This window comes from Petromyzon marinus, chromosome 75 (genome assembly GCF_048934315.1).
Source record: "Petromyzon marinus isolate PM22_M1 ecotype Great Lakes invasive population chromosome 75, UKy_Petmar_22M1.pri1.0, whole genome shotgun sequence".
Lineage (NCBI taxonomy): Eukaryota > Metazoa > Chordata > Hyperoartia > Petromyzontiformes > Petromyzontidae > Petromyzon > Petromyzon marinus.
In genome coordinates this window covers 3466050-3488351 of record NC_133741.1, presented here as the reverse complement: position 1 = coordinate 3488351, position 22302 = coordinate 3466050, and the positions used below count along the sequence as shown (strand labels likewise).

At 52.3% G+C, this 22302-nt stretch overlaps 1 protein-coding gene across 1 annotated transcript in view; it reads right to left on the bottom strand.

The window, feature by feature from the left end:
• The window catches only part of LOC142907193 (uncharacterized), a 94112-nt gene that overhangs the window by 11653 nt on the left and 60157 nt on the right, over positions 1-22302 (bottom strand). Inside the window, exon 3 of the mRNA XM_076056450.1 lies at positions 10742-11395. Within this exon, the coding sequence (XP_075912565.1) occupies positions 10742-11395 (654 nt within the window). The remainder of the gene's footprint in view (positions 1-10741; positions 11396-22302) is intronic.

Below are 22302 nucleotides of genomic sequence, written 5' to 3'. Positions count from 1 at the left end.
TGTGTGGGAGACAGCAAGATCTTCACTGTGAGTGTGGGAGACAGCAAGATCTTCACTGTGTGTGTGGGAGAGTGGGAGACAGCAAGATCTTCATTGTGTGTGGGAGACAGTGGGAGACAGCAAGATCTTCACTGTGTGTGTGGGAGACAGCAAGATCTTCACTGTGTGTGTGGGAGACAGCAAGAACTTCACTGTGTGTGAGGGAGACAGCAAGGTCTTCACTGTGTGTGAGGGAGACAGTGGGAGACAGCAAGATCTTCACTGTGTGTGTGGGAGACAGCAAGATCTTCACTGTGTGTGTGGGAGAGTGGGAGACAGCAAGATCTTCACTGTGTGTGGGAGACAGCAAGATCTTCACTGTGTGTGTGGGAGACAGCAATATCTTCACTGTGTGTGTGGGAGACAGCAAGATCTTCATTGTGTGTGTGGGAGACAGCAAGATCTTCACTGTGAGTGTGGGAGACAGCAAGATCTTCACTGTGAGTGTGGGAGACAGCAAGATCTTCACTGTGTGTGAGGGAGACAGCAAGATCTTCACTGTGTGTGGGAGACGGCAAGATCTTCACTGTGAGTGTGGGAGACAGAAAGATCTTTACTGTGTGTCTGGGAGACAGTGGGAGACAGCAAGATCTTCACTGTGTGTGAGGGAGACAGCAAGATCTTCACTGTGTGTGGGAGACGGCAAGATCTTCACTGTGTGTGGGAGACAGTGGGAGACAGCAAGATCTTCACTGTGAGTGTGGGAGACAGCAAGATCTTCACTGTGTGTTGGAGACAGCGGGAGACAGCAAGATCTTCAGTGTGTGGAAGACAGCAAGATCTTCACTGTGTGTGGGAGACAGCAAGATCTTCACTGTGTGTGTGGGAGACAGCAAAATCTTCACTGTGAGTGTGGGAGACAGCAAGATCTTCACTGTGTGTGTGGGAGAGTGGGAGACAGCAAGATCTTCACTGTGTGTGTGGGAGACAGCAAGATCTTCACTGTGTGTGTGAGACAGCAAGATCTTCACTGTGTGGGGGAGACAGCAAGATCTTCACTGTGTGTGTGGGAGACAGCAAGATCTTCACTGTGAGTGTGGGAGACAGCAAGATCTTCACTGTGTGTGTGGGAGAGTGGGAGACAGCAAGATCTTCACTGTGTGTGGGAGACAGTGGGAGACAGCAAGATCTTCACTGTGTGTGTGGGAGACAGCAAGATCTTCACTGTGTGTGGGAGACAGCAACATCTTCACTGTGTGTGTGTGTGAGACAGCAAGATCTTCACTGTGTGTGTGGGAGACAGCAAGATCTTCACTGTGTGTGTGGGAGACAGCAAGATCTTCACTGTGTGTGTGGGAGACAGCAAGATCTTCACTGTGTGTGTGGGAGACAGCAAGAACTTCACTGTGTGTGGGAGACAGTGGGAGACAGCAAGATCTTCACTGTGTGTGTGGGAGACAGCAAGATCTTCACTGTGTGTGGGAGACAGCAAGATCTTCACTGTGTGTGTGAGACAGCAAGATCTTCACTGTGTGTGTGTGAGACAGCAAGATCTTCACTGTGTGTGTGGGAGACAGCAAGATCTTCACTGTGTGTGTGGGAGACAGCAAGATCTTCACTGTGTGTGTGGGAGACAGCAAGATCTTCACTGTGTGTGTGGGAGACAGCAAGAACTTCACTGTGTGTGGGAGACAGTGGGAGACAGCAAGATCTTCACTGTGTGTGTGGGAGACAGCAAGATCTTCACTGTGTGTGGGAGACAGCAAGATCTTCACTGTGTGTGTGAGACAGCAAGATCTTCACTGTGTGTGTGGGAGACAGCAAGATCTTCACTGTGTGTGTGGGAGACAGCAAGATCTTCACTGTGAGTGTGGGAGACAGCAAGATCTTCACTGTGTGTGTGGGAGACAGCAAGATCTTCACTGTGTGTGTGGGAGACAGCAAGAACTTCACTGTGTGTGAGGGAGACAGCAAGGTCTTCACTGTGTGTGAGGGAAACAGTGGGAGACAGCAAGATCTTCACTGTGTGTGTGGGAGACAGCAAGATCTTCACTGTGAGTGTGGGAGACAGCAAGATCTTCACTGTGTGTGTGGGAGACAGCAAGATCTTCACTGTGTGTGGGAGACAGCAAGATCTTCACTGTGTGTGTGAGACAGCAAGATCTTCACTGTGTGTGTGGGAGACAGCAAGATCTTCACTGTGTGTGTGGGAGACAGCAAGATCTTCACTGTGAGTGTGGGAGACAGCAAGATCTTCACTGTGTGTGTGGGAGAGTGGGAGACAGCAAGATCTTCACTGTGTGTGGGAGACAGTGGGAGACAGCAAGATCTTCACTGTGTGTGTGGGAGACAGCAAGATCTTCACTGTGTGTGTGGGAGACAGCAAGAACTTCACTGTGTGTGAGGGAGACAGCAAGGTCTTCACTGTGTGTGAGGGAGACAGTGGGAGACAGCAAGATCTTCACTGTGTGTGTGGGAGACAGCAAGATCTTCACTGTGAGTGTGGGAGACAGCAAGATCTTCACTGTGTGTGTGGGAGACAGCAAGATCTTCACTGTGTGTGGGAGACAGCAAGATCTTCACTGTGTGTGTGAGACAACAAGATCTTCACTGTGTGTGTGGGAGACAGCAAGATCTTCACTGTGTGTGTGGGAGACAGCAAGATCTTCACTGTGAGTGTGGGAGACAGCAAGATCTTCACTGTGTGTGTGGGAGAGTGGGAGACAGCAAGATCTTCATTGTGTGTGGGAGACAGCAAGATCTTCACTGTGTGTGGGAGACAGTGGGAGACAGCAAGATCTTGACTGTGTGTGTGGGAGACAGCAATATCTTCACTGTGTGTGTGGGAGACAGCAAGAACTTCACTGTGTGTGAGGGAGACAGCAAGGTCTTCACTGTGTGTGAGGGAGAGTGGGAGACAGCAAGATCTTCACTGTGTGTGTGGGAGACAGCAAGATCTTCACTGTGTGTGTGGGAGAGTGGGAGACAGCAAGATCTTCACTGTGTGTGGGAGACAGCAAGATCTTCACTGTGTGTGTGGGAGACAGCAATATCTTCATTGTGTGTGTGGGAGACAGCAAGATCTTCACTGTGAGTGTGGGAGACAGCAAGATCTTCACTGTGAGTGTGGGAGACAGCAAGATCTTCACTGTGAGTGTGGGAGACAGCAAGATCTTCACTGTGTGTGAGGGAGACAGCAAGATCTTCACTGTGTGTGGGAGACGGCAAGATCTTCACTGTGAGTGTGGGAGACAGAAAGATCTTCACTGTGTGTGTGGGAGACAGTGGGAGACAGCAAGATCTTCACTGTGTGTGAGGGAGACAGCAAGATCTTCACTGTGTGTGGGAGACGGCAAGATCTTCACTGTGTGTGGGAGACAGTGGGAGACAGCAAGATCTTCACTGTGAGTGTGGGAGACAGCAAGATCTTCACTGTGAGTGTGGGAGACAGCAAGATCTTCACTGTGTGTGTGGGAGAGTGGGAGACAGCAAGATCTTCACTGTGTGTGGGAGACAGTGGGAGACAGCAAGATCTTCACTGTGTGTGTGGGAGACAGCAAGATCTTCACTGTGTGTGTGGGAGACAGCAAGAACTTCACTGTGTGTGAGGGAGACAGCAAGGTCTTCACTGTGTGTGAGGGAGACAGTGGGAGACAGCAAGATCTTCACTGTGTGTGTGGGAGACAGCAAGATCTTCACTGTGAGTGTGGGAGACAGCAAGATCTTCACTGTGTGTGTGGGAGACAGCAAGATCTTCACTGTGTGTGGGAGACAGCAAGATCTTCACTGTGTGTGTGAGACAACAAGATCTTCACTGTGTGTGTGGGAGACAGCAAGATCTTCACTGTGTGTGTGGGAGACAGCAAGATCTTCACTGTGAGTGTGGGAGACAGCAAGATCTTCACTGTGTGTGTGGGAGAGTGGGAGACAGCAAGATCTTCATTGTGTGTGGGAGACAGCAAGATCTTCACTGTGTGTGGGAGACAGTGGGAGACAGCAAGATCTTCACTGTGTGTGTGGGAGACAGCAATATCTTCACTGTGTGTGTGGGAGACAGCAAGAACTTCACTGTGTGTGAGGGAGACAGCAAGGTCTTCACTGTGTGTGAGGGAGACAGTGGGAGACAGCAAGATCTTCACTGTGTGTGTGGGAGACAGCAAGATCTTCACTGTGTGTGTGGGAGAGTGGGAGACAGCAAGATCTTCACTGTGTGTGGGAGACAGCAAGATCTTCACTGTGTGTGTGGGAGACAGCAATATCTTCATTGTGTGTGTGGGAGACAGCAAGATCTTCACTGTGTGTGTGGGAGACAGCAAGATCTTCACTGTGTGTGTGGGAGAGTGGGAGACAGCAAGATCTTCACTGTGTGTGGGAGACAGCAAGATCTTCACTGTGTGTGTGGGAGACAGCAATATCTTCATTGTGTGTGTGGGAGACAGCAAGATCTTCACTGTGAGTGTGGGAGACAGCAAGATCTTCACTGTGAGTGTGGGAGACAGCAAGATCTTCACTGTGAGTGTGGGAGACAGCAAGATCTTCACTGTGTGTGAGGGAGACAGCAAGATCTTCACTGTGTGTGGGAGACGGCAAGATCTTCACTGTGAGTGTGGGAGACAGAAAGATCTTCACTGTGTGTGTGGGAGACAGTGGGAGACAGCAAGATCTTCACTGTGTGTGAGGGAGACAGCAAGATCTTCACTGTGTGTGGGAGACGGCAAGATCTTCACTGTGTGTGGGAGACAGTGGGAGACAGCAAGATCTTCACTGTGAGTGTGGGAGACAGCAAGATCTTCACTGTGTGTTGGAGACAGCGGGAGACAGCAAGATCTTCAGTGTGTGGGAGACAGAAAGATCTTCACTGTGTGTGTGAGACAGCAAGATCTTCACTGTGAGTGTGGGAGACAGCACGATCTTCACTGTGTGTGGGAGACAGCAAGACCTTCACTGAGTGGGAGACAGCAAGATCTTCACTGTGGGTGTGGGAGACAGTGGGAGACAGCAAGATCTTCACTGTGAGTGTGGGAGACAGCAAGATCTTCACTGTGTGTGAGAGAGACAGCAAGATCTTCACTGTGTGTAAGGGGGACAGCAAGATCTTCACTGTGTGTGAGGGAGACAGCAAGATCTTCACTGTGTGAGGGAGACAGCAAGATCTTCACTGTGTGTGTGGGAGACAGCAAGATCTTCACTGTGAGTGAGGGAGAGTGGGAGACAGCAAGATCTTCACTGTGTGTGGGAGACAGCAAGATCTTCACTGTGTGTGTGGGAGACAGCAAGATCTTCACTGTGTGTGTGGGAGACAGCAAGATCTTCACTGTGTGTGGGAGACAGCAAGATCGTCACTGTGAGTGTGGGAGACAGCAAGATCGTCACTGTGAGTGTGGGAGACAGCAAGATCTTCACTGTGTGTGTGGGAGACAGTGGGAGACAGCAAGATCTTCACTGTGTGTGAGGGAGACAGCAAGATCTTCACTGTGAGTGTGGGAGACAGTGGCAGACAGCAAGATCTTCACTGTGAGTGTGGGAGACAGCAAGATCTTCACTGTGTGTGAGGGAGACAGCAAGATCTTCACTGTGTGTGGGAGACGGCAAGATCTTCACTGTGAGTGGGAGACAGAAAGATCTTCACTGTGTGTGTGGGAGACAGTGGGAGACAGCAAGATCTTCACTGAGTGTGGGAGACAGCAAGATCTTCACTGTGTGTTGGAGACAGCGGGAGACAGCAAGATCTTCAGTGTGTGGAAGACAGCAAGATCTTCACTGTGTGTGGGAGACAGCAAGATCTTCACTGTGTGTGTGGGAGACAGCAAGATCTTCACTGTGAGTGTGGGAGACAGCAAGATCTTCACTGTGTGTGTGGGAGAGTGGGAGACAGCAAGATCTTCACTGTGTGTGTGGGAGACAGCAAGATCTTCACTGTGTGTGTGAGACAGCAAGATCTTCACTGTGTGGGGGAGACAGCAAGATCTTCACTGTGTGTGTGGGAGACAGCAAGATCTTCACTGTGAGTGTGGGAGACAGCAAGATCTTCACTGTGTGTGTGGGAGAGTGGGATACAGCAAGATCTTCACTGTGTGTGTGGGAGACAGCAAGATCTTCACTGTGTGTGGGAGACAGCAAGATCTTCACTGTGTGTGTGTGTGAGACAGCAAGATCTTCACTGTGTGTGTGGGAGACAGCAAGATCTTCACTGTGTGTGTGGGAGACAGCAAGATCTTCACTGTGAGTGTGGGAGACAGCAAGATCTTCACTGTGTGTGTGGGAGAGTGGGAGACAGCAATATCTTCACTGTGTGTGGGAGACAGTGGGAGACAGCAAGATCTTCACTGTGTGTGTGGGAGACAGCAAGATCTTCACTGTGTGTGTGGGAGACAGCAAGAACTTCACTGTGTGTGGGAGACAGTGGGAGACAGCAAGATCTTCACTGTGTGTGTGGGAGACAGCAAGATCTTCACTGTGTGTGGGAGACAGCAAGATCTTCACTGTGTGTGTGAGACAGCAAGATCTTCACTGTGTGTGTGGGAGACAGCAAGATCTTCACTGTGTGTGTGGGAGACAGCAAGATCTTCACTGTGAGTGTGGGAGACAGCAAGATCTTCACTGTGTGTGTGGGAGAGTGGGAGACAGCAAGATCTTCATTGTGTGTAGGAGACAGCAAGATCTTCACTGTGTGTGGGAGACAGTGGGAGACAGCAAGATCTTCACTGTGTGTGTGGGAGATAGCAAGATCTTCACTGTGTGTGTGGGAGACAGCAAGAACTTCACTGTGTGTGAGGGAGACAGCAAGGTCTTCACTGTGTGTGAGGGAGACAGTGGGAGACAGCAAGATCTTCACTGTGTGTGTGGGAGACAGCAAGATCTTCACTGTGAGTGTGGGAGACAGCAAGATCTTCACTGTGTGTGTGGGAGACAGCAAGATCTTCACTGTGTGTGGGAGACAGCAAGATCTTCACTGTGTGTGTGAGACAGCAAGATCTTCACTGTGTGTGTGGGAGACAGCAAGATCTTCACTGTGTGTGTGGGAGACAGCAAGATCTTCACTGTGAGTGTGGGAGACAGCAAGATCTTCACTGTGTGTGTGGGAGAGTGGGAGACAGCAAGATCTTCATTGTGTGTGGGAGACAGCAAGATCTTCACTGTGTGTGGGAGACAGTGGGAGACAGCAAGATCTTCACTGTGTGTGTGGGAGACAGCAATATCTTCACTGTGTGTGTGGGAGACAGCAAGAACTTCACTGTGTGTGAGGGAGACAGCAAGGTCTTCACTGTGTGTGAGGGAGACAGTGGGAGACAGCAAGATCTTCACTGTGTGTGTGGGAGACAGCAAGATCTTCACTCTGTGTGTGGGAGAGTGGGAGACAGCAAGATCTTCACTGTGTGTGGGAGACAGCAAGATCTTCACTGTGTGTGTGGGAGACAGCAAAATCTTCACTGTGTGTGTGGGAGACAGCAAGATCTTCATTGTGTGTGTGGGAGACAGCAAGATCTTCACTGTGAGTGTGGGAGACAGCAAGATCTTCACTGTGAGTGTGGGAGACAGCAAGATCTTCACTGTGTGTGAGGGAGACAGCAAGATCTTCACTGTGTGTGGGAGACGGCAAGATCTTCACTGTGAGTGTGGGAGACAGAAAGATCTTCACTGTGTGTGTGGGAGACAGTGGGAGACAGCAAGATCTTCACTGTGTGTGAGGGAGACAGCAAGATCTTCACTGTGTGTGGGAGACGGCAAGATCTTCACTGTGTGTGGGAGACAGTGGGAGACAGCAAGATCTTCACTGTGAGTGTGGGAGACAGCAAGATCTTCACTGTGTGTTGGAGACAGCGGGAGACAGCAAGATCTTCAGTGTGTGGGAGACAGAAAGATCTTCACTGTGTGTGGGAGACAGCAAGATCTTCACTGTGTGTGTGTGTGAGACAGCAAGATCTTCACTGTGAGTGTGGGAGACAGCACGATCTTCACTGTGTGTGGGAGACAGCAAGACCTTCACTGAGTGGGAGACAGCAAGATCTTCACTGTGGGTGTGGGAGACAGTGGGAGACAGCAAGATCTTCACTGTGTGTGTGTGAGACAGCAAGATCTTCACTGTGAGTGTGGGAGACAGCACGATCTTCACTGTGTGTGGGAGACAGCAAGACCTTCACTGAGTGGGAGACAGCAAGATCTTCACTGTGGGTGTGGGAGACAGTGGGAGACAGCAAGATCTTCACTGTGTGTGTGGGAGACAGCAAGATCTTCACTGTGTGTGAGAGAGACAGCAAGATCTTCACTGTGTGTAAGGGGGACAGCAAGATCTTCACTGTGTGTGAGGGAGACAGCAAGATCTTCACTGTGTGAGGGAGACAGCAAGATCTTCACTGTGTGTGTGGGAGACAGCAAGATCTTCACTGTGAGTGAGGGAGAGTGGGAGACAGCAAGATCTTCACTGTGTGTGGGAGACAGCAAGATCTTCACTGTGTGTGTGGGAGACAGCAATATCTTCACTGTGTGTGTGGGAGACAGCAAGATCTTCACTGTGTGTGGGAGACAGCAAGATCGTCACTGTGAGTGTGGGAGACAGCAAGATCTTCACTGTGTGTGTGGGAGACAGTGGGAGACAGCAAGATCTTCACTGTGTGTGAGGGAGACAGCAAGATCTTCACTGTGAGTGTGGGAGACAGTGGCAGAGAGCAAGATCTTCACTGTGAGTGTGGGAGACAGCAAGATCTTCACTGTGAGTGTGGGAGACAGCAAGATCTTCACTGTGTGTGTGGGAGACAGTGGGAGACAGCAAGATCTTCACTGTGTGTGAGGGAGACAGCAAGATCTTCACTGTGTGTGAGGGAGACAGCAAGATCTTCACTGTGTGTGTGGGAGACAGCAAGATCTTCACTGTGAGTGAGGGAGAGTGGGAGACAGCAAGATCTTCACTGTGTGTGGGAGACAGCAAGATCTTCACTGTGTGTGTGGGAGACAGCAAGATCTTCACTGTGTGTGTGGGAGACAGCAAGATCTTCACTGTGTGTGGGAGACAGCAAGATCGTCACTGTGAGTGTGGGAGACAGCAAGATCTTCACTGTGTGTGTGGGAGACAGTGGGAGACAGCAAGATCTTCACTCTGTGTGAGGGAGACAGCAAGATCTTCACTGTGAGTGTGGGAGACAGTGGCAGACAGCAAGATCTTCACTGTGAGTGTGGGAGACAGCAAGATCTTCAATGTGAGTGTGGGAGACAGCAAGATCTTCACTGTGTGTGTGGGAGACAGTGGGAGACAGCAAGATCTTCACTGTGTGTGAGGGAGACAGCAAGATCTTCACTGTGTGTGAGGGAGACAGCAAGATCTTCACTGTGTGTGTGGGAGACAGCAAGATCTTCACTGTGAGTGAGGGAGAGTGGGAGACAGCAAGATCTTCACTGTGTGTGGGAGACAGCAAGATCTTCACTGTGTGTGTGGGAGACAGCAAGATCTTCACTGTGTGTGTGGGAGACAGCAAGATCTTCACTGTGTGTGGGAGACAGCAAGATCGTCACTGTGAGTGTGGGAGACAGCAATATCTTCACTGTGTGTGTGGGAGACAGTGGGAGACAGCAAGATCTTCACTGTGTGTTTGAGACAGCAAGATCTTCACTGTGAGTGTGGGAGACAGCAAGATCTTCACTGTGAGTGTGGGAGACAGCAAGATCTTCACTGTGGTTGTTGTGGTGGTTGTGGTGGTTGTGGTGGTTGTGGTTGTTGTGGTGGTTGTTGTGGTGGTTGTTGTGGTTGTTGCTGTGGTGGTTGTTGTGGTGGTTGTTGTGGTGGTGGTTGTGGTGGTGGTTGTTGTGGTTGTTGTAGTTGTTGTGGTGGTTGTGGTTGTTGTGGTGGTTGTGGTTGTTGTGGTTGTTGTGGTGGTGGTTGTGGTTGTTGTGGTGGTTGTTGTGGTTCATGTGGTGGTGGTGGTGGTGGTTGTTGTAGTTGTTGTGGTGGTTGTTGTGGTTGTTTTGGTGGTTCATGTGGTGGTGGTGGTTGTGGTTGTTGTGGTTGTTGTGGTGGTTGTGGTTGTTGTGGTGGTGGTTGTGGTTGTTGTGGTTGTGGTTGTTATTGTGGTTGTGGTGGTTGTTGTGGTGGTGGTTGTTGTGGTTCATGTGGTGGTTCATGTGGTGGTGGTGGTTGTGGTTGTTGTGGTGGTTGTGATTGTTGTGGTGGTGGTGGTTGTTGTGGTTGTTGTGGTGGCTGTTGTGGTTGTTGTTGTGGTGGTTGTTGTAGTTGTTGTGGTGGTTGTGGTTGTTGTGGTTGTGGTTGTTGTGGTGATTGTGGTTGTTGTGGTGGTTGTTGTGGTGGTTGTTGTGGTGGTTGTGGTTGTTGTGGTGGTGGTTGTTGTGGTTGTGGTGGTTGTTGTGGTGGTGGTTGTTGTGGTTGTGGTGGTTGTTGTGGTTTATGTGGTGGTTCGTGTGGTGGTGGTGGTGGTGGTGGTTGTTGTGATGGTTGTGGTTGTTGTGGTGGTGGTGGTTGTGGTTGTTGTGGTGGTGGCTGTTGTGGTTGTTGTTGTGGTGGTGGTTGTTGTTGTTGTGGTGGTTGTGGTTGTTGTTGTGGTGGATGTTGTGGTGAATGTGGTTGTTGTGGTGGTTGTTGTTGTTGTGGTTGATGTGGTTGTTGTGGTGGTGTTTGTTGTGGTTGTTGTAGTTGTTGTTGTTGTGGTTGTAGTTTTTGTGGTGGTTGTAGTTGTTGTGGTGGTTGTAGTTGTGGTGGTTGTGGTTGTTGTGGTGGTTGTTGTGGTGGTTGTGGTGTTTGTTGTTGTGTACTCACGTGGGTGCTCTGCCAGTATAGAGTCGAACTGGTCACAGGTGCGGATGCCATCGAAGGCGTTGGTCACACACTCCCACCACAGCCCACGGCACTTCTGGCTCACCTGGACACACGGCGGGGACAGCGGGGACACGGCAAGGACAGCGGGGACAGCGGGGAGACACAGCAGAGACAGCGGGGAGACACAGCAGAGACAGCGGGGACACAGCGGGGACACGGCGGGGACAGCGGGGACACAGCGGGGACACAGCGGGGACACGGCGGGGACAGCGGGGACAGCGGGGAGACACAGCAGAGACACAGCAGAGACACAGCGGGGAGACACAGCGGGGAGACACAGCAGGGACAGCGGGGAGACACAGCGGGGAGACACAGTGGGGAGACACAGCGGGGACACGGCGGGGACAGCGGGGACAGCGGGGAGACACAGCAGAGACAGCGGGGACACAGCGGGGACACGGCGGGGACAGCAGAGAGACACAGCAGGGAGACACAGCGGGGACACAGCAGGGACAGCGGGGACAGCGGGGAGACAGCAGGGACAGCGGGGAGACACAGCGGGGACACAGCGGGGACACGGCAGGGACAGCGGGGAGACACAGCAGAGACAGCGGGGAGACACAGCGGGGAGACACAGCAGAGACACAGCAGAGACTCAGTCACCCAGACAGCCACCCACCTACTCACTCGCCCACTCACCCTGTCACTCACCCAGTCACATACTCACCCACCCACTCACCCACCCACTCACCCACCCACCCACCCAATCTCCCACCCACCCAACCACCCAATCTCCCACCCACCCAACCACCCACCCACCCAACCACCCACCCACCCAATCTCCCACCCACCCACCCACTCACCCACCCACCCACCCAACCACCCACCCACCCACCCAATCTCCCATCCACCCACCCAATCTACCACCCACCCAACCACCCACCCACCCACCCAACCACCCACCCACCCACTCAACCACCCACCCACCCACTCACCCAACCAATCTCCCACCCACCCACCCTTAAAATCACACCAACGCGGCCGTGAAAGGAGAGAGGGGCGGGGAGGAGGGGTGTCCGATTTGGCTCAAAGCTGCTGCTAGAGATGAGGAATCACCACCAGTGGTGCTACTAGAGATGAGGAATCACCACCAGTGGTGATGCTACTAGAGATGAGGAATCACCACCAGTGGTGGTACTAGAGATGAGGAATCACCACCAGTGGTGCTACTAGAGATGAGGAATCACCACCAGTGGTGGTGCTACTAGAGATGAGGAATCACCACCAGTGATGGTGCTAGAGATGAGGAATCACCACCAGTGGTGCTACTAGAGATGAGGAATCACCACCAGTGATGCTACTAGAGATGAGGAATCACCACCAGTGGTGCTACTAGAGATGAGGAATCACCACCAGTGGTGCTACTACTAGAGATGAGGAATCACCACCAGTGGTGTTGCTAGAGATGAGGAATCACCACCAGTGGTGCTACTAGAGATGAGGAATCACCACCAGTGGTGGTGCTACTAGAGATGAGGAATCACCACCAGTGGTGGTGCTAGAGATGAGGAATCACCACCAGTGGTGGTGCTACTAGAGATGAGGAATCACCACCAGTGGTGGTGCTAGAGATGAGGAATCACCACCAGTGGTGGTGCTACTAGAGATGAGGAATCACCACCAGTGGTGGTGTTAGAGATGAGGAATCACCACCAGTGGTGCTACTAGAGATGAGGAATCACCACCAGTGGTGGTGTTACTAGAGATGAGGAATCACCACCAGTGGTGGTGCTAGAGATGAGGAATCACCACCAGTGGTGGTGCTAGAGATGAGGAATCACCACCAGTGGTGGTGCTACTAGAGATGAGGAATCACCACCAGTGGTGGTGCTAGAGATGAGGAATCACCACCAGTGGTGGTGCTACTAGAGATGAGGAATCACCACCAGTGGTGGTGCTAGAGATGAGGAATCACCACCAGTGGTGGTGCTACTAGAGATGAGGAATCACCACCAGTGGTGGTGCTAGAGATGAGGAATCACCACCAGTGGTGCTACTAGAGATGAGGAATCACCACCAGTGGTGCTGCTACTAGAGATGAGGAATCACCACCAGTGGTGGTGCTAGAGATGAGGAATCACCACCAGTGGTGGTGCTAGAGATGAGGAATCACCACCAGTGGTGCTACTAGAGATGAGGAATCACCACCAGTGGTGCTACTAGAGATGAGGAATCACCACCAGTGGTGGTGCTAGAGATGAGGAATCACCACCAGTGGTGGTGCTACTAGAGATGAGGAATCACCACCAGTGGTGGTGCTAGAGATGAGGAATCACCACCAGTGGTGGTGCTAGAGATGAGGAATCACCACCAGTGGTGGTGCTACTAGAGATGAGGAATCACCACCAGTGGTGGTGCTAGAGATGAGGAATCACCACCAGTGGTGCTACTAGAGATGAGGAATCACCACCAGTGGTGGTGCTACTAGAGATGAGGAATCACCACCAGTGGTGGTGCTAGAGATGAGGAATCACCACCAGTGGTGGTGCTAGAGATGAGGAATCACCACCAGTGGTGGTGCTAGAGATGAGGAATCACCACCAGTGGTGGTGCTACTAGAGATGAGGAATCACCACCAGTGGTGGTGCTAGAGATGAGGAATCACCACCAGTGGTGGTGCTACTAGAGATGAGGAATCACCACCAGTGGTGGTGCTAGAGATGAGGAATCACCACCAGTGGTGGTGCTACTAGAGATGAGGAATCACCACCAGTGGTGGTGCTAGAGATGAGGAATCACCACCAGTGGTGGTGCTACTAGAGATGAGGAATCACCACCAGTGGTGGTGTTAGAGATGAGGAATCACCACCAGTGGTGCTACTAGAGATGAGGAATCACCACCAGTGGTGGTGTTACTAGAGATGAGGAATCACCACCAGTGGTGGTGCTAGAGATGAGGAATCACCACCAGTGGTGGTGCTAGAGATGAGGAATCACCACCAGTGGTGGTGCTACTAGAGATGAGGAATCACCACCAGTGGTGGTGCTAGAGATGAGGAATCACCACCAGTGGTGGTGCTACTAGAGATGAGGAATCACCACCAGTGGTGGTGCTAGAGATGAGGAATCACCACCAGTGGTGGTGCTACTAGAGATGAGGAATCACCACCAGTGGTGGTGCTAGAGATGAGGAATCACCACCAGTGGTGCTACTAGAGATGAGGAATCACCACCAGTGGTGGTGTTACTAGAGATGAGGAATCACCACCAGTGGTGGTGCTAGAGATGAGGAATCACCACCAGTGGTGGTGCTAGAGATGAGGAATCACCACCAGTGGTGCTACTAGAGATGAGGAATCACCACCAGTGGTGGTGCTACTAGAGATGAGGAATCACCACCAGTGGTGGTGCTAGAGATGAGGAATCACCACCAGTGGTGGTGCTACTAGAGATGAGGAATCACCACCAGTGGTGGTGTTAGAGATGAGGAATCACCACCAGTGGTGCTACTAGAGATGAGGAATCACCACCAGTGGTGGTGTTACTAGAGATGAGGAATCACCACCAGTGGTGGTGCTAGAGATGAGGAATCACCACCAGTGGTGGTGCTAGAGATGAGGAATCACCACCAGTGGTGGTGCTACTAGAGATGAGGAATCACCACCAGTGGTGGTGCTAGAGATGAGGAATCACCACCAGTGGTGGTGCTACTAGAGATGAGGAATCACCACCAGTGGTGGTGCTAGAGATGAGGAATCACCACCAGTGGTGGTGCTACTAGAGATGAGGAATCACCACCAGTGGTGGTGCTAGAGATGAGGAATCACCACCAGTGGTGGTGCTACTAGAGATGAGGAATCACCACCAGTGGTGGTGCTAGAGATGAGGAATCACCACCAGTGGTGGTGCTACTAGAGATGAGGAATCACCACCAGTGGTGGTGTTAGAGATGAGGAATCACCACCAGTGGTGCTACTAGAGATGAGGAATCACCACCAGTGGTGGTGTTACTAGAGATGAGGAATCACCACCAGTGGTGGTGCTAGAGATGAGGAATCACCACCAGTGGTGGTGCTAGAGATGAGGAATCACCACCAGTGGTGCTACTAGAGATGAGGAATCACCACCAGTGGTGGTGCTACTAGAGATGAGGAATCACCACCAGTGGTGGTGCTAGAGATGAGGAATCACCACCAGTGGTGGTGCTACTAGAGATGAGGAATCACCACCAGTGGTGGTGTTAGAGATGAGGAATCACCACCAGTGGTGCTACTAGAGATGAGGAATCACCACCAGTGGTGGTGTTACTAGAGATGAGGAATCACCACCAGTGGTGGTGCTAGAGATGAGGAATCACCACCAGTGATGCTACTAGAGATGAGGAATCACCACCAGTGGTGGTGCTACTAGAGATGAGGAATCACCACCAGTGGTGCTAGAGATGAGGAATCACCACCAGTGGTGCTAGAGATGAGGAATCACCACCAGTGGTGGTGCTAGAGATGAGGAATCACCACCAGTGGTGGTGTTAGAGATGAGGAATCACCACCAGTGGTGGTGCCAGAGAAGAGGAATCACCACCAGTGGTGGTGTTACTAGAGATGAGGAATCACCACCAGTGGTGGTGTTACTAGAGATGAGGAATCACCACCAGTGGTGCTACTAGAGATGAGGAATCACCACCAGTGGTGGTGTTAGAGATGAGGAATCACCACCAGTGGTGGTGTTAGAGATGAGGAATCACCACCAGTGGTGGTGCCAGAGATGAGGAATCACCACCAGTGGTGGTGCTAGAGATGAGGAATCACCACCAGTGGTGGTGCTAGAGATGAGGAATCACCACCAGTGGTGGTGCTAGAGATGAGGAATCACCACCAGTGGTGGTGTTAGAGATGAGGAATCACCACCAGTGGTGGTGCCAGAGATGAGGAATCACCACCAGTGGTGGTGCTAGAGATGAGGAATCACCACCAGTGGTGGTGTTAGAGATGAGGAATCACCACCAGTGGTGGTGTTACTAGAGATGAGGAATCACCACCAGTGGTGCTACTAGAGATGAGGAATCACCACCAGTGGTGGTGTTAGAGATGAGGAATCACCACCAGTGGTGGTGTTAGAGATGAGGAATCACCACCAGTGGTGGTGCCAGAGATGAGGAATCACCACCAGTGGTGGTGCTAGAGATGAGGAATCACCACCAGTGGTGCTAATAGAGATGAGGAATCACCACCAGTGGTGCTACTAGAGATGAGGAATCACCACCAGTGGTGCTACTAGAGATGAGGAATCACCACCAGTGGTGGTGCTAGAGATGAGGAATCACCACCAGTGGTGCTACTAGAGATGAGGAATCACCACCAGTGGTGCTACTGGAGATGAGGAATCACCACCAGTGGTGGTGCTAGAGATGAGGAATCACCACCAGTGGTGGTGCTAGAGATGAGGAATCACCACCAGTGGTGCTACTAGAGATGAGGAATCACCACCAGTGGTGGTGCTACTAGAGATGAGGAATCACCACCAGTGGTGGTGCTAGAGATGAGGAATCACTACCAGTGGTGGTGCTAGAGATGAGGAATCACCACCAGTGGTGGTGCTAGAGATGAGGAATCACCACCAGTGGTGGTGTTAGAGATGAGGAATCACCACCAGTGGTGGTGCCAGAGATGAGGAATCACCACCAGTGGTGCTAGAGATGAGGAATCACCACCAGTGGTGCTAATAGAGATGAGGAATCACCACCAGTGGTGCTAATAGAGATGAGGAATCACCACCAGTGGTGCTACTAGAGATGAGGAATCACCACCAGTGGTGCTACTAGAGATGAGGAATCACCACCAGTGGTGCTACTAGACATGAGGAATCACCACCAGTGGTGGTGTTAGAGATGAGGAATCACCACCAGTGGTGCTAGAGATGAGGAATCACCACCAGTGGTGGTGCTAGAGATGAGGAATCACCACCAGTGGTGGTGTTACTAGAGATGAGGAATCACCACCAGTGGTGGTGCTAGAGATGAGGAATCACCACCAGTGGTGGTGTTAGAGATGAGGAATCACCACCAGTGGTGGTGCTAGAGATGAGGAATCACCACCAGTGGTGGTGTTAGAGATGAGGAATCACCACCAGTGGTGCTACTAGAGATGAGGAATCACCACTAGTGGTGGTGCTAGAGATGAGGAATCACCACCAGTGGTGGTGCTACTAGAGATGAGGAATCACCACCAGTGGTGCTACTAGAGATGAGGAATCACCACCAGTGGTGGTGTTAGAGATGAGGAATCACCACCAGTGGTGGTGTTAGAGATGAGGAATCACCACCAGTGGTGGTGCCAGAGATGAGGAATCACCACCAGTGGTGGTGCTAGAGATGAGGAATCACCACCAGTGGTGGTGTTAGAGATGAGGAATCACCACCAGTGGTGCTACTAGAGATGAGGAATCACCACCAGTGGTGCTAGAGATGAGGAATCACCACCAGTGGTGGTGCTAGAGATGAGGAATCACCACGTGAACAGTCCACGTGAACTGTCCACGTGAACAGTCCACGTGGACTGTCCACGTGGACCCCCCCGGGGCGCCAGCGGTCACAGGCGATGGGGCGGGCCGCCGGTCACGGCTCCTTAACTTCACTCCCTCGATTTGTATTCATTTGCAAGGCCATAACGACGCCCACCGCTAACCACCCCTAACCACCATCACCGCTTCCGCCACCACCACCATCACCACTATCACCACCACCATCACGCTACCACCACCACCACCACTATCACGCTACCACCACTATCACCACCACCACTATCACCACCACCATCACCGCTACCACCACTATCACCACCACCACCACTATCACCACCACCACTATCACCACCACCATCACCACGGTCCCCACTGCCACCACACTACCACATCCAGCACTGCCACCACTATCACCACCACCATCACCGCTACCACCCCCCTACTGCCACTCTCCGTCACCACTGCCACCACCTCCACGACCACCACCATCACCACCACCACTGCCACCACTACCACCTCCACCACCACCACCATCACCACCACCACCACCACCTCCACCATCACCACCACCCCTGCCACCACCACCACTGCCACAACCATCACCACCCCTCTGCCACCACCACCCCTGCCACCACCACCCCTGCCACCACCACCCCTGCCACCACCACCACTGCCACCACCATCACTGCCACCACCACCACTATCACCACCACCATTACCACCTCCACCATCACCACCACCCCTGCCACCACCACCACTGCCACAACCATCACCACCCCTCTGCCACCACCACCCCTGCCACCACCACCACTGCCACCACCACCACTATCACCACCGCCACCACCGCCATCACCGCCACCACTGCCACCACCACCACTATCACCACCGCCATCACCACCACCACCACCACCACCTGATGAGCCTCTGCTGCTGATGAGACGCTGAATGTTGAAACCAGTCCTTGCCTTTAAACATCTGGCAGTTCACCAGCGATGGTTCAAGCAGAGGCTGACTCCACTGCTGGTGGCGAGGAGATGTTGACTACCTCGCCTGATATACAGGAGGTCGTGGGTTCGATCCCAGACCCTGTGAGATGTTGACTACCTCGCCTGCTCTACAGGAGGTCGTGGGTTCGATCCCGGACCCTGTGAGATGTTGACTACCTCGCCTGGCCTACAGGAGGTCGTGGGTTCGATCCCGGACCCTGTGAGATGTTGTCTACCTCGCCTGCTCTACAGGAGGTCGTGGGTTCGATCCCGGACCCTGAGAGATGTTGACTACCTCGCCTGGTCTACAGGAGGTCGTGGGTTCGATCCCGGACCCTGTGAGATGTTGACTACCTCGCCTGGCCTACAGGAGGTCGTGGGTTCGATCCCGGACCCTGTGAGATGTTGACTACCTCGCCTGGTCTACAGGAGGTCGTGGGTTCGATCCCGGACCCTGTGAGATGTTGACTACCTCGCCTGCTCTACAGGAGGTCGTGGGTTCGATCCCGGACCCTGTGAGATGTTGACTACCTCGCCTGGTGTACAGGAGGTCGTGGGTTCGATCCCGGACCCTGTGAGATGTTGACTACCTCGCCTGGTCTACAGGAGGTCGTGGGTTCGATCCCGGACCCTGTGAGATGTTGACTACCTCGCCTGCTCTACAGGAGGTCGTGGGTTCGATCCCGGACCCTGTGAGATGTTGACTACCTCGCCTGGTGTACAGGAGGTCGTGGGTTCGATCCCGGACCCTGTGAGATGTTGACTACCTCGCCTGGTATACAGTAGGTCGTGGGTTCGATCCCGGACCCTGTGAGATGTTGACTACCTCGCCTGCTCTACAGGAGGTCGTGGGTTCGATCCCGGACCCTGTGAGATGTTGACTACCTCGCCTGCTCTACAGGAGGTCGTGGGTTCGATCCCGGACCCTGTGAGATGTTGACTACCTCGCCTGGCCTACAGGAGGTCGTGGGTTCGATCCTGGACCCTGTGAGATGTTGACTACCTCGCCTGGTATACAGGAGGTTGTGGGCTCGATCCCGAACCCTGTGAGATGTTGACTACCTCGCCTGATATACAGGAGGTCGTGGGTTCGATCCCGGACCCTGTGAGATGTTGACTACCTCGCCTGCTCTAGAGGAGGTCATGGGTTCGATCCCGGACCCTGTGAGATGTTGACTACATCGCCTGGCCTACAGGAGGTCGTGGGTTCGACCCCGGACCCTGTGAGATGTTGACTACCTCGCCTGGTCTACAGGAGGTCGTGGGTTCGATCCCGGACCCTGTGAGATGTTGACTACCTCGCCTGCTCTACAGGAGGTCGTGGGTTCGATCCCGGACCCTGTGAGATGTTGACTACCTCGCCTGGTCTGCAGGAGGTCGTGGGTTCGATCCCGGACCCTGAGAGATGTTGACTACCTCGCCTGGTCTACAGGAGGTCGTGGGTTCGATCCCGGACCCTGTGAGATGTTAACTCGCCTGGTCTACAGGAGGTCGTGGGTTCGATCCCGGACCCTATGAGATGTTGACTACCTCGCCTGGTCTAAAGGAGGTGGTGGGTACCATCCCGGACCCTGCGAGATGTTGGCTACATCGCCTGGTCTACAGGAGGGCGTGGGTTCGATCCCGGACCCTGTGAGATGTTGACTACCTCGCCTGGTCTACAGGAGGTCGTGGGTTTCATCCCGGACCCTGAGAGATGTTGACTACCTAGCCTGGTCTACAGGAGGTCGTGGGTTCGATCCCGGACCCTGTGAGATGTTGACTACCTCGCCTGGTATACAGGAGGTCGTGGGTTTCATCCCGGACCCTGTGAGATGTTGACTACCTCGCATGGCATACAGGAGGTCGTGGGTTCGATCCCGGACCCTGTGAGATGTTGACTACCTCGCCTGGTATACAGGAGGTCGTGGGGTCGATCCCGGACCCTGAGAGATGTTGACTACCTCGCCTGGTCTACAGGAGGTCGTGGGTTCGATCCCGGACCCTGTGAGATGTTGACTACCTCTCCTGGTCTACAGGAGGTCGTGGGTTCGATCCTGGACCCTGTGAGATGTTGCCTACCTCGCTAGGCATACAGGAGGTCGTGGGTTCGATCCCGGACCCTGTGAGATGTTGACTACCTCGCCTGCTCTACAGCAGGTCGTGGGTTCGATCCCGGACCCTGTGAGATGTTGACTACCTCGCCTGCTCTACAGGAGGTCGTGGGTTTCATCCCGACGCCTGCTGCTGTATATTTGGAGTTTGCACGTCTCTCTCTCTCTCTCGCTCTCCCCGTGGTCACGGCGTCGATTTTTCTCCGCTGTTTCCCTCCACATTTAGAAATCACCACGCGCTTAGAGCATTTGGCTCCTGCTATAAATTGCGATGGTGATGCTGATGATGCTGATGATATCAGCCACTCGTTTGAGCTGCTGTCGCTGCGTGTGATGGCCAGGTCGCTTCTGGGAGAGGGAAAAAAAGAGGGACTACATAGCCCAGTGAGTAAAGTAAGTAATATTTAAAAAAAACTCCTTTTGAAAAAAAAAAACACGCTTTTAAGCAATGCACCGTACGGGTAATGGCAGAATTCCACGGCTGCACGAAGTGCCACCACAGCTTCCCACGACGTAAGGGGGGGCCTTGCCAAATTTACAGCCAACGTCAGTTTACCGTGTACAATTAGACCCAAGACAAAACATACGATATAACAAAATAATGTTTACAAATTTAACAAAAAAATGTTTACTGCAGGTAGAAATATATATGCTTAGCTCTTTCGGTAAAGTCACGCTGAAGGGAAACAATAAAATATATATAAAACCAATATCGTTTTGTATATATTTGTTATTTTATTGTTTCCCTTCAACGTGGTGACTTTACCGAAAGAGCCAAGAATATGAACCACTGCAGTCACGAAGGCTTTAAATCAAGAGAGAAATATAGGTACTGTCACCAGCACGGCACACGTATACAAAGTTTTCAGTCGATAACACATTGGCAATTTGAGTTACAACGACGAAAACAGCCAGAGCGAGTTCTAATCAAAGCGTGGAAAATGGTTTCATAGTTTACTTCACACGCTGAAATGTGCAAACCGCGACTTAAAAACACGGACATCTGGGCAGGTCGTGATGATTGGGTTGTTTTTTGTATCCTTTTATCTGGCTACAAAACCGAGACCTTTTTTTTACAAGGAGTGATGTTTACATAGACCACAATACCAGCGGTCGGAACGCAAACACAAAACAACAATAACAACTCTGATAATGTTTGTGGCACTGTCCTTGAAATTGATTGGTCCACACCCGAGACGGCTTTCTTTAGAGGCCTCGTGGTGGTAGTGAGTGACCTGCAACTCACTGTGGTAGTGGTGATGGTGAGTGACCTGCAACTCACTCTGTGGTAGTAGTGGTGGTAGTGAGTGACCTGCAACTCACTCTGTGGTGGTGGTAGTGAGTGACCTGCAACTCACTCTGTGGTAGTGGTGGTAGTGAGTGGTAGTGAGTGACCTGCAACTCACTCTTGGTAGTGAGTGACCTGCAACTCACTCTGGTGAGTTGCAGGTCACTCACCCACGTGAGACGAGGCTCTAAAGAAAGCCGTCTCGGATGTGGACCAATCAACTTCAAGGACAGTGCCACAAACATTATCAGAGTTGTTATTGTTTTGTGTTTGCGTTCCGACCGCAGGTATTGTGGGTCAATGTAAACACGTGACTCCTTGTTAAAAAAATGTCAGTTTAGTTGCCAGATAAAAGGGTACAAAAAAAACCAATTATCACATTTTGTCACTGGCAAACGAGGTTGCCAAATGTTGTAAAAAAAAATCTGGGCAGGTGGCCAGCAAAGGCCCAAGCGGAGTCCGGGCCCCCGCTGCCGATGGGACGCCCCGGACGTGGAAACCGACCCAGGGGTCATGCCCGCGTTGACCCAACGCCCCCCGGGAGGCTGACGGGATGTGTCAAATAAGGAACCCGCCAGCCTCCGTGCCCACAAGGACACGAGGCGTGGCTCTAAGTCATTAAACAACAACAACAGCGGCAGGAGCAGCGGTTAATTAACAACCAAACCTTCGTGC